This window comes from Melospiza melodia, chromosome 24 (genome assembly GCF_035770615.1).
Source record: "Melospiza melodia melodia isolate bMelMel2 chromosome 24, bMelMel2.pri, whole genome shotgun sequence".
In the NCBI taxonomy this organism is placed as follows: Eukaryota; Metazoa; Chordata; class Aves; order Passeriformes; family Passerellidae; genus Melospiza; species Melospiza melodia.
Window position 1 is genome coordinate 6710390 of NC_086217.1, and position 16488 is coordinate 6726877.

A 16488-nucleotide genomic window follows, 5' to 3' on the forward strand; every position below is an offset into this window, starting at 1 on the left:
TCCTGTCACAGAGGTTCCTGGCCTTTACAGGAGCACAGGAAATTCTCTGCCCTTGCCTTGTGCACAGCTCTGTGCCTCCCCTGCTGGAGCTGGATTTGCTTGTCCTGCTAAGTGACCTCTGGGACAGGGAGCTCTGCAGCTGAAATTCTGGATGGTGTAAGGCAAGCATCCCTCCTGACTCCAGCTTGAGCAGGGCCATCACAGTCTGTGTGATAAATGCACAGCACCAGGGATCACCACATCTCTGCAGCCTATGGAAGCTCTGAGCAGGCAGCTGGTGCCACACAGTGCCCCAGCAGTGCCCAGGATGAGCCGGGATGAAGAGGCAGAGGAGGTACTCACGTGGCATGATGCCTTGGTCTGCCAGCTGCTCACGGGTCCTTCTCTGCTGGAGCCGGAGCTGTAAAACTGTGAGAGAGAGAGAGAGAGTCAGGGACAGGGACATGATTACACAGGGACAATGTGTGCAGGGTTTGTGTGTGGCACACAGCTCTGGCACTGCTGGACCAGCCTTGGCAACAATTCAGCTCATCCCATCATCCTGGGAACCATGCCTGTACTTTGAGTTAGTCAGATTCTACACCTTTGCTTTGCAGATTTGTCTTCAAGAAAACACAAAGCTCATTCCCTGCTGTCCTGCTGGAAGCTCAGTACAGCCTGCCATGACTACAGACACCTCAGTCACAACAAGCACAAACTTCCCTGCCCACCAGCACAGCCCCAGGCTGCTTCTCCTCAGCTGCCTGGACTGAGCTGGGCTTGGAAGGAAAAGAAAGGCAAGAACAGCATTTTTGTCCTTGGGAGCAACCTGCTCTGCCAGCAGCTCATGTCCACAACACAGCTTTCCTGGGATGTGGGATGGAGCTGAAAAATAATCCCTCCCAGAGCAGTCCCCAAAGCATTGGGCTCCCTGGGATGCCAGTGCTTGTGACTTTTCCATGTCCTCTGGACAAACCATGTTTCACATTCAGGGCAAATGTTTAGTGAAGGCTTCCTATGGGACAATGATCTCCTGCCAAATTCCAGCACTTCTTTGGACACCAAAGATAGATTCTTGCTGTGAGGGAAAAATGCAGCCTTCAGTATGTGGTGAAGTCTGTGTGTGTGCTGCTCTCTGAACCCAGGGGGAAGCTGGTGGCTGAAATCACTGGCAAACCTTGCTGCCAGGGGGTTTGTAACCCTCCTGTGCCCCATGGCACCACCCTCACCACCTTTCCCATGGAACCAGTGAGTGCTGGTTCTGCCTGTGGACATGGATTTAGCCCCTCACTCTCTGAGTACCTACACTGCACCCCGTTATCTGCAGAAGTCACCCCCTGATGGACCCTCAACAGCAAATGGGGCACTCCCTGCTCTGGGCATGCCTGGGTTTCCTCCTGGGCTATGCAGGCAGGTTAAAGGTGTGAGCTGTACCCCAGTTTCTCTGCACAGAACCTTCTCTGTGACTGCTCACAATACTGTGCACTTTCCCTGAGGAAGAGATGGATCTTTATCGGATAGGTGAGTTCAGGGAGGTCAGAAACTGGCCAAGAATGAAACCAATCTGCTGCTCACCCAAGAATGGTTCTCTACTCTCCTAGTCCTGGTCCAGTGTCCCAGGAATTAGAGAATCCTGCCTTCAAGTGAGGCAATTTACACAATACCACATTATGGACAGGAACCAGAGACAGCAAAGCCTTCTCCAGTCACACACAGCACCTTGCCAAGGCCACAGCAGTGCCCCAGCAGGCTGTAAAATATCTGAGTGAGGATCCTCCATCACTTCCCTTCACAGCTCCCACGGGTGCCAAATTATTTGCACCATTTGCACTCCAACTTCCCACACAGCCAGACCAAGTGCTGTACCACATCCACACAGGCAAGGGGATTCCAACAGTCTGTGCCCACATTCCCTGCTGCTCCTGCTTATTTCCCAGCCCTTCCTAGCAAACAAACAATTCCCCAGCCCCCTGGAGCAGCCAGCTGCCAGCCAGGCTGGTGAGGAGGAAAAGGAGAGGGTACAAATCCCCCTGGGGCATAGCTGGGAGGGTGATGATGATGATTTCCCCTGTGGTGGGTGTAGGATTCATCATCTGCCCTGCTGCAAGAAGTGATGGAAACCTGGGGGTCTCACTGCCACAGCTCTGCCACTGCAGGAGCAGCACCTGGGCACCCAGATCCCCCAGATCCCACTGCAGGAGCAGCACCTGGGCACCCAGATTCCCCCAGATCCCACTGGAGGAGCAGCACCTGGGCACCCAGATCCCCCAAGATCCCACTGGAGGAGCAGCACTTGGGCACCCAGATGCCCCAGATCCCACTGGAGGAGCAGCACTTTGGTATCCAGATTCCTCAGATCCCCCTGCAGCTGGTCCATTCTCCACCTCACAGCCCCTCCTCTGCCTCCTGCCCTGTGGTGAGACTGTCACAGAGGGGTCTGGGGCTATGGGATGATGATGAAAAGGTCTCCAGCTTGGTTTTTGTGCTGAGGGGCAGAAAGGCTGTGAGCCAGCAATGTCACCCACTGCTCTGGGGTGACAGAGAGCTGAGCAATTCCTTCCCTAAGCAGGGAGTTCATCATGGGCCATGCTGAGCTTACAAATCTCCTAAATCTGGCCCATCCTTAAGCTACAGGGCAAGGAGGAAAATGTGATGCTGTCAAATAACGTGAGGACAGGTCAGTGCAAGTAGCAGCCACCTCCAGGAGCACACACACTCAACAGATGAAAGAGTTACTTCAGCCACCAAATATTCATCCCATTCTGGACCTCCCCATGCAGTAGGATGCATGACTTGACTCTTAAATATTTCTGTGGACTTCCAAGGCCTGTTGCAAACCATTTGAAGAAATGTAGTGGACAGTGCTAGACAAAAATGTTGAACATCCCTGAACAAGAGGGGAGCAGCCTCTGAGGCAGTGCTGGAGCTTGGCAGATGCCAGCTTAGGCCTTGCACCTTTCTCTTACAACCTACAGTGCTTAAAACCAGGGCTGGAGGAGCCCCTGGCCCCATCCAAACCACCCTTCAGCTGCAGCTGCTGCTTTCCTTGGAGCTGTGTCTGACCCCAGCTCCATTCCTTTCCTCTTCCTTTGCTCATGTCTGCAGGCCTGAGTGCTGTATGAGAATTAAATTTTCATGAACATTCTTATTTCAACAAGGGAACTGCTCTGCTAACACTTCAGAGGAACATTTATCATATGAAAAGTGGTGACTGGAGCACTGAAGAGACAATTTTGGTGCCACCCCCCATCCTTGTTGGCTGCAGTTTGGATGGTGAGAAGTGGCAGGCAGGGAGCAGCCCGGCACACTGCTCATCCTGTGCCACCACCACCTTCCTTTCAGCAATCCTGCTCCCTGCTGGGGTACTCCACGATGAGAAACCCTCCTGGGATGGTGAGAGACAGGGCAGACCTATCCCAGTGAATTTCCTGTTAGAAATAAATACTCCTCTCTTCTATGCTAGCACCAAGCCCCATCCAGTGATATTGGCTTGCAGAAATGTCCTGTGCAGTAGGGCTGGGGTGCAAACAAGACCTCCTGGCACCAGCTCCAGCTGCCTCTGGTGGCACAAGCTTTGAGCCCTGTGAGTTGCAGTCCTGAGTCATCCTCCTCTCCCGGAGCTGAGCTCAGAGCTGGAGGAAGCTCAGAGAACAGCTTGGGCCTTGCCTGGCCTGGTGATGCACAGAAAAGACATGTTCACATCTTCTCCCCACCCCAGAACAGGCAGATCTGGCATCTCCTTCAGCCTCTGAGGACACTGAGTCTGGTGCTCAGCAGATAATCAGGGTGGGATGGGATTTTATCACCTCCATCACTGGGACACTGCCAGAGCACTCCAGCACCATCCTGTCCTTGGGGAATTGGCTGAGCAGCCCAGGGCTGTGTTATCCTTAACATGACCTCTGTGGGAGCTGTGTGAGCAGAGATGAAGCTGGAAATGGCACTGCTCAGCCAGGACAGCCCTGGTCAGTCCTTTCCCAGGTGGGCACTGCTTTATCTCTGCCTGGGATGATTTCAGAGCTGGGAACATTTTACTTCTGACAGACAGATGTGCTACAAATGTGTGTGTTAGCTGGGAGACTGCACTGAAAAATCTCTGCATGGGTGAGAACTTCATTTCTAACCCCAAGTCTTCAGGTACCTTGGAAGAGATATTAGGCTAGCACAGCTGGCTAGCAAGGAGCCCAGAGCACCAAATGGGCACAACCAGCTGTGAAATCCCTCTGAATCCATCATGATGTGCAACCTAACCTCACCATGGTTCTGAGAACAGGCTCTCCCCTTGGAGTCACCCTTTCAGCACTCCCATGAGCAGCCCAGACAGATTTGTGCTACAAGATCTTTGATTGACAAAGAAACATTAAAACTGACTGCCCATTAAAACACCGAGGGACAAAATGCCAGAAAAACGAAACTAAGCACAAACTGATCTACATCAAGTCAGTGTTTTACAAAAACTTCACAAACCAGTCTCATCAGCTACAGCAAGGCCATGTTTAAACACACACACACACTGACTGTGAGCTGCATGAGTTCATGATCTGAGAGGAAACACAGGCACATGCTTTATCTTTGGACACCAGGAAAATCAAAATAAAGATTCTGCCAAAACGCCTGGCCAAACACCCTACCAAGACCTATTCTCTTCTGCCTTTATTGACCTGCTGATTTTGGTCCAAATTGCTCTGGCCACTGGAGGCAGACAGAATAAATTCCTCTCCCATCTCAGTTTCATTCAAGCCCTATGTGTAAGCAGGAATTCTTTCCTCCATGGAGCCAGGCAAGTCCTCTTTGCAAACCCACACCCATGTGTCCACAATTAGGTCTTGGTACCCCATGCCAAACCATGCAGAGCCTTATTTATAGTGTTAAACTTTCACTTCTCACCAATTATCTGAGTTACCACTGAAGTTAGGCAGATGTTGGCTTTGTAAGCTCTCTCCATGTAGCTGCAAAAAAAAGGTCAGGGCTAAGGTTGGATCTGCATTTGTCAGCTTTGTTTGCTTTGTCTGATGCCAAAGCTTCTCCAGGGCTGGAGGACAACTGGTTTTTACTCAGAGCAAGAGATCACATAAATGATCATCTCTGGGAAGAGTTAAATGTGTTTCTGGAACAGCCCTTCCATGTCCTGTTGATTTAGTGCAATCCCATTGATAGCTGGATCGTATGGGACAGCATGGCAGACTTGAAGAATCATCATTCCTGCAAAATTTGTCAGGATGACCTCAGATCAGAATATTTCTCTTTGGCCAAACAGACAAAATAAAGAGGCACACAGCTCCTTGAGGAAGGGAAGCAGGACCCTGCAGGACTGCAGTGTGGGGGTGATTTTCCTTCTCTCCTCAATGCCTGGCACTGGGATAGCCACTGTCCCTCCTCATGGCACAGCTGTGTCTTCACTGGGACCACTGCAAGGACAAGAACAGCAGAAACAGCTCTGGCACCCAAGGCATCACGGCTGGGCATGCTGAGAAAAGCCACTGCCACCACCAAGCAGCCTTTCCTGCATAAACACACTTGTGCTTGCTGCTGGATGGAAGTGAGGGACAGGAGCGCTGGCCCTGGAGCCACACCAGTGTCACCATCTTCCAGCTGCCTCCTCCTTGCTCCACTCTCTGCCTGCTGCTTAACACAGAGATCAAAGGGACCCTGGGAGGAGGAAACACCAAGTGATGTATGTCCAGCTCCCCTAAACACACTCACATTGCTCCTTCAGCTGCCCAGCCTGTGCAGGCCAGGGAGAGACAGCACAAGTTCAGTTATTAAGATTTACTTCAGCCCTCTTTAATATTAGCCTGGAATCCTTCAAAAGGGATTCAGACTCATCATGAGTCATGGAGCACAGCTAATCCTTCCCAAACCTGGAGCAAACAGAGCCTCACACCTGCTGGCTGAGGAGCATTCCCAAAGTGATGGAGCACAGATCAGTGTGGCTCCTTGGGGCTGATCCCTCCTGCCTCTGTGCAATCCACACAGCTCTGGAACTGCTGCTATCCCCTCTCACAGCCCCTGAGCTGTGCAGGATGGTGTGGGGCACAGCCATGGGCTGTTTGAGGTGTTCAACTCTCTTCCAAGTGAATGGAGGATGGAAAATCAGGGCTCTGCATCTCCTGCCATGCCTGTGGAGCTTTACAGCTGACAAATCCTGCACACAGAGCAGGGACACCACGGGAAACTGTGCCACAGAGACTTTGCAAATAAAAGATATTCCATTAAATATTTGCTTTTTCTTCTCTGTTCCCCATGTTATTAAAAATCCAGCACAGACTGAAAGCTGCTTTATTGACTTATTTGGGTTTCTCAGCATCCTGGTCTCCTCCCTCATCACTCTGTCACAACCAGGGCTGTGCTGTGGCCATGTCCCATGTTAGCAGTGGTCACAGCCTTGGGGAGAGCGAGGTGCAGACAGCATTTGGGATGTTGATGAGCCCAGCTCTAACAAAATCAACAGGCAGAGAAATCCTGTCAAATGGGAAGCCTGCCTTTCACCAGGCCATAGCAAGGGATAGCAGTTGTGGGAATAAATCATGAACCAAAGAATGCCCCACAAATTAACTGTCCTAGAAATGCTGAAAGGCACGAGAATTTATGGATGCAAAGACCCACAAAGTTTACTTTTCCTGGAGAATCATTTGAAAAATATGTTTAGAGAGCTCGCTGTTGGTTCCATAATAAAGCCAGCTTACAAATAAACCAGAAATGAGCCTTAAAAACAATCCTGGTTCATTTGAAAAGAATGCAGGGACAATGCACAGCCCGTCCTCCACTCCTCAGGGAGGTGGCAGTGTTGCTTTGTACATGCTGGAGGAATTGTTACAGACTGAGATGTTTTTTTCAAATGAACAGCAGTGTACCATAATATACCAACAAAATTTAAGGAATGACTTAATCTAATGAAATGTAAGATCAGAGCGATATGGAAACCACACCAAAGACCTGGACCAAGGCTTTGTATAATTCAGCCAGACTAGGACACTTGTGTTTGCACACACACTCTGGGGTTTTCAACCAATTGCCAACTTTGTATTTGCTGAGAAAACAAAGTTTAAGTTGACCACCCAGCTATCTAAGAGATCCTGATAACACCACTCATGTCTCCCATCAGTACCATAAATCTCCCATTTCATTATCTACAGAGAGTAAGGAGGCAGAAACACACACGGCGTGGGTGACATGCCAGAGCGGGTGCACGCTCCAACGTGACTGCCCTGCCTGCATTTAAAGCATCCCATGCAGCACATGCAGCTGATTTATCTGCACACCTTCACAGATAATATCCCCAGGGATAACTTCACCTCTGGGAAGGTCAGAGAAAGCACCCTGAGAACAATTTTTTTGGCATTACTGTTAAAATTTGCAAAACGACAAGTCAGGATCCCCACTCCCAAGGAGAGCATACTTACTATAGATGCAGCCAGTGACTAGAGGCATGAACATCCAGCAGAGGGGCTGTTCTAGGAGAGACTGTCCCATAGTTCACCTTCACTCACCTTCACTCAGTGCCTGTCCTCAGAGAAGCCCTGCCTGGTGCTTCCCCTGCCTCACGAGCTGGAGGCATGTTTTACTGCAAACCCTCCGCCAGCGGCAATCAATTGTGTGTGCCTCTGGTTTTATTTCTCTGATGATGTCACTTTAAATACTTTTCATGTTCCATTTGTTATTTTTACTTCTAAAAATGACGCATTTCTTCAAATTCATTTTTCTCCAATTAGTCACAACTTAATGGAACAAGCTCGGCTGCCTGCCTGTCAGAGAGGGTGTCAGGCCCGTGCTCCCCATGGTTATCCCACCCAGACCCACAGGAGCACCTGGAATATACACACAGCAGCAGGCACCTTGTTTATCCCAGATGCCCTTTTGGCTTCCTGCCCAAATCCTTCCCAGCAGGGCCAGAGCAGGAGAACCGGGAGCTGCAGTTTTACCCAAATCAACCACGGACATAAATCAAAGACAGCAAAAAACCAGGAGGCAAAAAAAGCAAGAGAGAGGAAGGAAGATGAGTCTCTCCACTTGTGGAACAGCCTCTGGAAGAGCAAAGCCGTGACAGCTCTACAACCCCTCGAGTCTTTTGCTCACATGCTGCTTCCCAACATTTAATGCAAAACGCTCTGTGCCTACGGCTTGACAGAGAGAGAAGTTTTAAGAGAAATCTCAAGGTTTTCCCTACCTGATCTGAACTTGCTCCGAATCAGCAAGGAGTGCTCAGACCCCAGGAGAGTCATGGTGACTCGGGGAGCAGATCCAGACGCCCCTCACTTAAACCATTAACTTCCTCCACAGGGAAAAGCCGACCAAAGCGTGCCTGGTGCTCAGCATTCATCCAGCTCTCCTGGACTCTCGGGGCGCTTTTACAGCCGGCTGGCAAGGAGCAGCAAGTGGCTTTGTAAGATTTGGTCCCATCCAGCAGTGACCCTGCACAGACACCGACTGCTCCCCCTGTGCTGTGTTGAACTAATTAACGTGGAGCCAGCGGGAGCCTCCTCCCGCTCGTAGTTTACTACCAGCAGCTGGGTGTCCTGGCTGATGTCATCGTCTAGCGGGGAGCAGCGACTATCGGAAAGGGTCTTAGCAAAGACAGAAGTTTGATATCTGATCCTAATTACTACCGGCCGTACGCAGCCAATCCGGGCGCTCCCCGTCTGCGCCGACTTTGGGAGCCGCTGGAAATATCAACACAGCCAGGGCTTAACTCTTTGCAGCGTGGTGGGACACGGGTCCCGCACCTCCCTGGGGCTGGGGGGCTCAGCTCCCGGAGGTGAGGGAAGGGCTGGGGTCGGGATGAGTGTCCCGGGCAGAGGATGCCTTTGGGAAGGTCCTTCCACCTGAGCGCTGCCTTGGGTGCGCTCCCGGCCAGGGGCACAGAGCGCCCGCAGGGATCAGGGGTGAGCACGGGGCTGCTCAGGTGTCACCTGGGTGTCCCTGCTGCCGCATGGGTGTGCCCAGAGCCGGGCTGCTCTGTGCACTCCTTTCCCGAGGGATTATCCACCTGGGATGCTCCCGTGCGCTGCTGTGGCACACGGACACGGGACAGGCGAGGCAGGGCTGGGCTGTGGCACACGGACACGGGATAGGAAAGGCAGGGCTGGGCTGTGGCACACGGGCACGGGACAGGCGAGGCAGGGCTGGGCTGTGGCACAGGGACACGGGATAGGAAAGGCAGGGCTGGGCTGTGGCACACGGACACGGGATAGGAAAGGCAGGGCTGGGCTGTGGCACACGGGCACGGGACAGGCGAGGCAGGGCTGGGCTGTGGCACAGGGACACGGGATAGGAAAGGCAGGGATGAGCCTGAGCACATGGACATGGGGCATGTAAGGCAAGGCTGAGCTTTGGCACATGGACATGGCATCTGCAGGCAGGGCTGAGCCCTGGCACACGGACATGGGAGACACAAGGTATGTGAGGCAGGGCTGAGCTCTGGCACAGGGACACGGCACAGGCAAGACAGGGCTCAGCTTTAGCACACAGACACGGGATCTGTAAGGCAGGAATGAGCCTGGGCACACAGACACGGGATCTGCAGGCAGGGCTGAGCTTTTAGCACGTGGACATGGGAGACACGGGATATGTGAGGCAGAGCTGAGCCTTGGCACAAGGACATGGCAGGGCTGAGCCTGGGCACACAGACACGGGATCTGCAGGCAGGGCTGAGCTTTAGCCCACAGACATGGGGCATTGAGGCAGGGCTGAGCCTTGGCTCCAGGTTCCCTGTGCCACAGCGATCCCAAGGAGGCTGAGATGCTGTTGTAGTGGAGGATCCTTCCCCACGTAGCAAACACGCTCCCAGAGGAGAGGAGCTGGTTGCAAACATGCAAAATAAAGAGAAGCAGACCCTTTGAGGCTCCCCTTCCCTGAGCCCATGTCTGTTCACTGGAGTGGGTGATCTGCTGGCACCTTTTACAGTGCAAGTAGCACTAACCAAGCTAAGTCAAGGACAGATCTCAGCTTCCCTGACATGTGGGTCTCACCTAGGAAGCTGCCTAAATTCTCTCTAAGTCATAAAAATACTTCAGGACTGGTTTGAAGTTTTCTTGGAATTGTTTTTTGGTTGTTGTTGTTGGTTTTTTTTTTAATTTTACTTTATTTTAATCCCATGGTTTCTGGGAAGTACTTTTAAACAGTTTGGGTTGGGGATAGGAATTTCAGGGCTTCTACACTCATCTCCCCAGAGGCTCTGATTCATCAGAGTCCCAGTACAGCAGAGAAATTCTGGGGTGTCTCACCCTCATGTAGTCCATGGGACAGAACCACAGAAGCACAGAATCATTCAGGTTGGAAAAGCCCTCTAAGATCACCAAGTCCAGCTGCAAACCCAGCACTGTCAAGCCCACCCCTGCCCATGTCTCTCAGCAGCCAATCCACGCATTCATTGAACATTTCCAGGGATTCCACCACTCCCCTGGCTGGCCTGTTCCAATGCCTGAACAGCCTTCCAGTGAGGAAATTTTTTCCTAAATGCTGGCACAACTCCAGGCCATTTCCTCTTGGCCTATTGCTTGTTACCTGACAGCTGAGGTTAATGGGGCTGTCCTGAGCTGAGCTCCCTGCTTGCCATGTCCTGGATGTGATTTCCTGCTCATGCTACAGCTGATGGAGTGGATTTTCCTAATCACTGGCAAGAGAGAGATGATTTAAATAAATTGATCTCCAAGCATTGAGCTGAGCTGGTAAATAGAGTTCTACTGTATTTTCCAACAAGGTGGCCAGAGTCTTGTTCCTTACTAATTTTTCCTAATGTTGAGTCCACTGTACTTGAAATGTCCTCTCTAGTGGAGTTAACATCACAATGACAACAATAAACAAACTCCATCCCTCAGCAGAACCATGCCATGAACAGCTCAAGACAAGGCAAGACTCACTGACAGCCTGTGTCTCAAACTGCAGGGTTTGTACTTTTTGCTTTGCAAACTCCTGTTTGATTTACTGCTCCTGCTGGCCCAAGCTCCACTCAGGCATCCCTTTTCCTTTTCCTTTTCCTTTTCCTTTTCCTTTTCCTTTTCCTTTTCCTTTTCCTTTTCCTTTTCCTTTTCCTTTTCCTTTTCCTTTTCCTTTTCCTTTTCCTTTTCCTTTTCCTTTTCCTTTTCCTTTTCCCTTTTCATTTCCCTTTTCCTTTTCCTTTTCCTTTTCCTTTTCCTTTTCCTTTTCCTTTTCCTTTTCCTTTTCCTTTTCCTTTTCCTTTTCCTTTTCCTTTTCCTTTTCCTTTTCCTCCTTTTGATACCAGAGGGGGATGGATACACATCTTTCTTAGGAGGTGACACAACCTCTAACAATCTCTAATTTGTTGACTCATCTCAGCAAATTGCTCAACTGCTGAACTCAGAGTCCTGAGCTGGTGTTTCCCTGTGATGGTCCTTGTGTGAGAGTCAGCCCTGGCCATGCTCTCTTGGTGTCCTCAGGAAACAGGAAAGTTGTCTCTCAGAAACCTCAGAGGCAGGGGCAGGACTGAGATGCCACCACAGATTCTGAGCCATTTTTCTGGGCTTAATAAATAGTCCTGCTGCCTGCATTAGGTAGCCCAGAAATATTTATCCCCCCACAAGGTCCTCAGGACTTTCCAGAGCTGACATTGCCCAGCCCTGGTGTCCTGGCTGTGTCTGCACTGCTGCTCAGCTCTGAAAAGGGCCTCACCAGCAGCTCCATCACCACCTTTCTCTGGAAGGTGACACAGGCACACAGAGACCTTTGCTGCTTCCCATCCCCTGTTCCCAGCTCTGCTATAAGCACCTCTGTTGTAAACGAGGTCATTTTGCCTGCACAGAGTGAAATTGAGCCTTAAATGCCAGAATAAATTAGTCATGGCAGGGAATTCCTTTGAACTGAGAAGTCACACCCCAGAGTCACAGGGATATCAGCTCTGAGCTGCTCACCAGATCCCAGGAAGCCATCCCTTCTAATCTTGCAACCCTATTGTTTATAGAACTGATTTATTTTAAAGCACATTGTTTGTTTGTATGTAGATTTGCCACTCTGGGAAAAAGAACAAGTTGAGCTGCAGTTCCAGTGAAACCCCAGTGGGGACTTGGAGGGGTCAGTGTGTGACGTGTCTGTGCCAAACAAGGGGAGTTTCCCCAAAGCTGGTGTTCTGCCAGCCATGTCTGCTCAGACTGTCCTCTCCTGTGGCAATGACACTGATTTGTCTTTGATTTCTTTTCTCCAGCACCTGGAGCTCCATTTGGAAAAGACCCCTCCTGCCATGGCCTTATTTCTTGAACCTTCCCAGCATGTTTTGGAAAGGCAGATCTGATGGTCTGAACCCCATCCCGTGTGCAGATCAGTGACAATTTGCTGTGTGTGTCAGAGCAGTGATAATTTGCTGTGTGCTCTGCAGCTGTTGGTGTCCAAGGTCCCCTGGGGAGGCACAGCTGTACTGGCACACAGCTCTGTGCTGAATGTCCCCAGGCTGGCATAACCCTGAGCCCTGAAGGGGTGGGAAGGCTGGAAAAAGAGTTCATTTTACAAATATGTTGCTCATTCCTCCATTCATACCCAATACAGAGTATGGAGCAGTAACCAAGAGCACAGGGAAAACAGTAGCCAAGTCTCACAAGGAACTCTGGACATCCTTTGAAGATCCCTACAGCCAGGATGTCTTCATTGTGGTAGAGAATGGAAGAAGAAATCTTTCCCCGAGAAAGAATTTTCACAGAACTGGCCATTTAGTGGATCTGAATTCAGGGCAGATATGAACCAGAAAAGCTCCAGCTCCTTATGGCCTTTAGGGACCTGGAGAGAAATTATCTTCTCTTTGCATGCCTGAGACTTGGGGGTTTCACCTGGGGGTGAATTGCACAGAAAAGATCTTGTGGCTTTCACAGGATATTCCTCTCCAGCACTTGGGACAAACAGAGGCTTTCTGAGCTGGAGCTGGCGAGGCAGCAGTGTCTCTGCCACTGTGGAGCAGAGGGGGTCTCAAGGGACTAGCTCAGAAAGATCCTGCCTGTGTCCCATGCCCAGGACATGGGCAAAGAGCTGCGAGCAGGGATGGTCCAGTCCTTCACTTCTGAGAGCACCGGGTGAGAACCATCACAGCAGCATTCCACTGAATATCCTGAAATATCCTGAAATATCCTGAAATATCTTGAAATGTCCTGAAATGTCCTGAAATCTTCTGAAATATCCTGAAATATCCTGAAATATCTTGAAATATCCCGAAATATCCTGAAATATCCCAAAATATCCCAAAATATTCTGAAATATCCTGAAATATCCTGAAATTACCACTGTCTGCCAGGCCTTTAAGTGGTCTGTCCCCTCCCTATCACCCCACAGAGCTTCAGGGCTGGAATTTATGGCAGAGATGTCATGAGATCTTCCCGTTCTGACAGCAGCCAGCCTTGCTTGAATTGGAGCTGTGAACTATTTATCACAGTGCTGCAAGCATCCAAGCAAGGTTCCTCAATTTATGGAGGTCCAGAAGATATTATGCAATTGACAACATGAACACAAAAATACTTCTTGCACTTTGCTAAAGCTACTATTAAGCTGCCTGATGTTTCACCATAATATTTATTTCTTTGTAAATACACTAAATTCTCCAATCCCGACTGAAAACAGAAAGATCAGAGAATGAATATAGGGAGATGACATAGCTGTTTAAAGATTATGTAAAATGTTTTTTTGCTAGCATAAATATTTGATTGTGAAACTCTGGCTGTTGTGTTTACTGAGCAGGGATGTGCAGTGAGGGTGGAGAGCTGCCACAGCCGGGCACTGTGCTGGAGGCTGTTCATGGCCCATGTCCCATGTCCCTGTCCCTGTCCATGTCCCGTGTCCATATCCATGTCCTATGTCCCCTGTCCCTGTCCATGTCCCATGTCCCATGTCCCATGTCTCTGTCCATGTCCCTGCCCCATGCCCCATGTCCCATGTCTCATGTCCCATGTCCATATCCCATGTCCCCTGTTCATGCCCCATGTCCCTGTGCCCTGTCCATATCCCATGTCCCCTTTTCATGTCCCATATCCATGTCCCATTTCCCATGTCCCATGTCCCTGTCCATGTACCATGTCCCATGTCCCATCTCCCATGGCCCATATCCCATATCCCATGGCCCATATCCATGTCCCCTGTCCATGTCCCATATCCCAAATCCCATATCCATGTCCCCTGTCCACATCCCATGTCCCAAATCCCCTGTCCATGTCCCATGGCCCTGCCTGTCCCTCCATGTGTGCTCCGGGCTTCAGGGACCCTGGGGGGACTGGCACTCATCCCTGACTGCCTGGCTCTGGGCAGATTGTCACTCCTGTCACTCCTTCAACCAATCCAGGAGCCTCAGGGCAGAGGGGATCAGAGCAGGTGAAGGAAGAGTTAAAGACTCAGGGTCTGAGCTGGTTTGAGGGAGGTCAGCAGGAGGGAGGCGTGATGCTCTCCCTGGGGCTGCAGCACAGTGCTCAGGTCAAGTGGGCTGTGCTGGCAGCAGCTCAAGGCACTCAGGGACCTCCTGTGTCCATGCAGAGCAGAGGGAAGGGCCAGGCCAGACACAGCCCATGCTGGCCAGAGGATGGGATGTGGGCTGGGAGACACCAGTAGCTGCCTCCTGACTCATGGCTCTGGTGGGACACCAAGGTCAGGGCTCTGGCCTCGCTGGGAGGTCCAGCCCAGCAGCACTGCACGCCCTGAGCGTGGCCCTGGGGAGCACTCACAGGCAGTGGAGAGTCTGGTCCCCTGTCCCTGTGGGGGGGAGAGCTGGGACAGGCTCTGTGAATTCCCTGTGGGCACAGCTGAGGGGGTGTGCAGTGAGCGGGACTGGGAATTTCTGTGTCTCACAGCTGGGGCAGGCACATTTCTGTTTTAATCCCCTGGAGATGACATTCTGGGCATGGTTTCCCAATGGAGCTGGGGACTTGTTCCCTTCAGGGGACTTCTCTCCCACCCATGGCTGTTCTGGTGCCTCGTGCCACCAGCAGGATGCTCCCAGGTGCTGAGCTCCCCTTCAAGGGGTGCCTGGGGCCAGCCTCAAATGCTGCAGCCCAGCAAAGCAGGAGCTTCCTCCCTCACCTCCCCAGTGCCTCGTGCATGGTGCAAACCAAGCCTAGAGCTGGCTGCCTGTGTCCTGCTCACTCCAGCAAGGGTCCAAGCACCCCCAGCCTGTGCTGCTGGATGCCTCTGAGTGCTGTCCCGTGGCTCTCCTGCCTTCGCTGCCAGCCAAATGTGCTCCCCACCAGGCAGCCCTCACCCCCCAAGCTCAAGAGCCTCTGCCAGAGGATGAGGAGGGTGAGGCTGGGGCCAGGGTGATGTCCCCAAGAGCAGGGTGATGTCTCTATGACTCCCCAGCCAGCTGGACTGGTGAGAGCAGCTGCATGACCAGTGCTGAGGGCAATGAGGAACGTGTGAGGCCAAGCTTGGTGTGTTTTGTAGCAGTGAGGAGCCCTTGGCTGCTCTCTGGGTGGCCAGTGCAGGCAGGAAGGGTTTTGTGCCTGGCCTGGCTGCTCCAAGCACTGGTGACTCGGTGGCTGCCTGGAAATGAGGGAGAGGAGCCATGGCAGTGCCAGTATCCTGCCCAGGTAGCAAATAACCCATTTTGCTGAGCTGTGCCCCCTCATCCTTCACTCTGTGGCTGCCTGGAAATGAGGGAGAGGAGCCATGGCAGTGCCAGTGTCACCCCCAGACCCCAGATAACCCATTTTGCTGAGCTGTGCCCCCTCACCCTTCACTCTGTGGGTGTTTACAGAGCTCCTCTTCCAGATCCCACCTGGTGCTCTCAGGTGCCAGAGGGGATGCCTGGATCCCCTTGGTCCATGGAGCAGCTGGATGTCCAGGCAGTGCAGACACTGCCAGGCTGTGGAGCTGAGTGAGATGAGTCTGCAGCACCCTGAGAGCTGAGGAGGCTCCACAGGGCCTGGCCAGGGGTGACCTGGCTTCTGTTCCCTCCACAGCAGGACTTTGAGCAAGTCACGTCTCCCTTCGGTTTCCTTATCTCCAACTGGCCATAATGAGGCTAACCCCTCTGTAAAGCTCTTGGAAATCTCCCACTGAGCAGGGCCTGATAAGAGCTGTGTTGCTCTAAGCCCTGCAGCAGCTCCAGAGCTCCAGGCTTCCCCACAGAGCAGCCTGCACTGCCCCATTCAGCTCCCACCACGCTGATGCTCCCACCTGCATCCCCACCTGGGCACAGCCACTGTTCTGGGGGCTCAACCCCAACCAAGGACAGGGACAAGCACTGGTGAGGGACACAAAGCAAAGCTGGGTTAGTGGTGAGCAGAGCTAAAGCCCCAGATATCCATGGGATGGGCTGGGAGCATTATGTATTCCTGGAATGCCTTCTGGTCTTTATTAAAATGAAACCACAGCCAGCCCAAGAGAGCTCATCGCCCAGGCACCGGGCCAAGTATAAGTTACTTCTACAAATATTTATTTAACCATATCAATGACAAACTCTTTTGTATAAATGTTTTTATTTAATCATAATTTACCAATTATTTTAAATCAATTGTTTGCCTGCTTTCTAAACACTAATCAAGAGGCTTGCATTAGCATTACTCAGGCGGATTAGATGCATTATTTCCC

The 16488-nt window shown here is 51.5% G+C and overlaps 1 protein-coding gene across 1 annotated transcript in view; it reads right to left on the minus strand.

The window, feature by feature from the left end:
- The window catches only part of MYOCD (myocardin), a 214976-nt gene that overhangs the window by 23213 nt on the left and 175275 nt on the right, over positions 1-16488 (minus strand). Inside the window, exon 3 of the mRNA XM_063175672.1 lies at positions 343-408. Within this exon, the coding sequence (XP_063031742.1) occupies positions 343-408 (66 nt within the window). The remainder of the gene's footprint in view (positions 1-342; positions 409-16488) is intronic.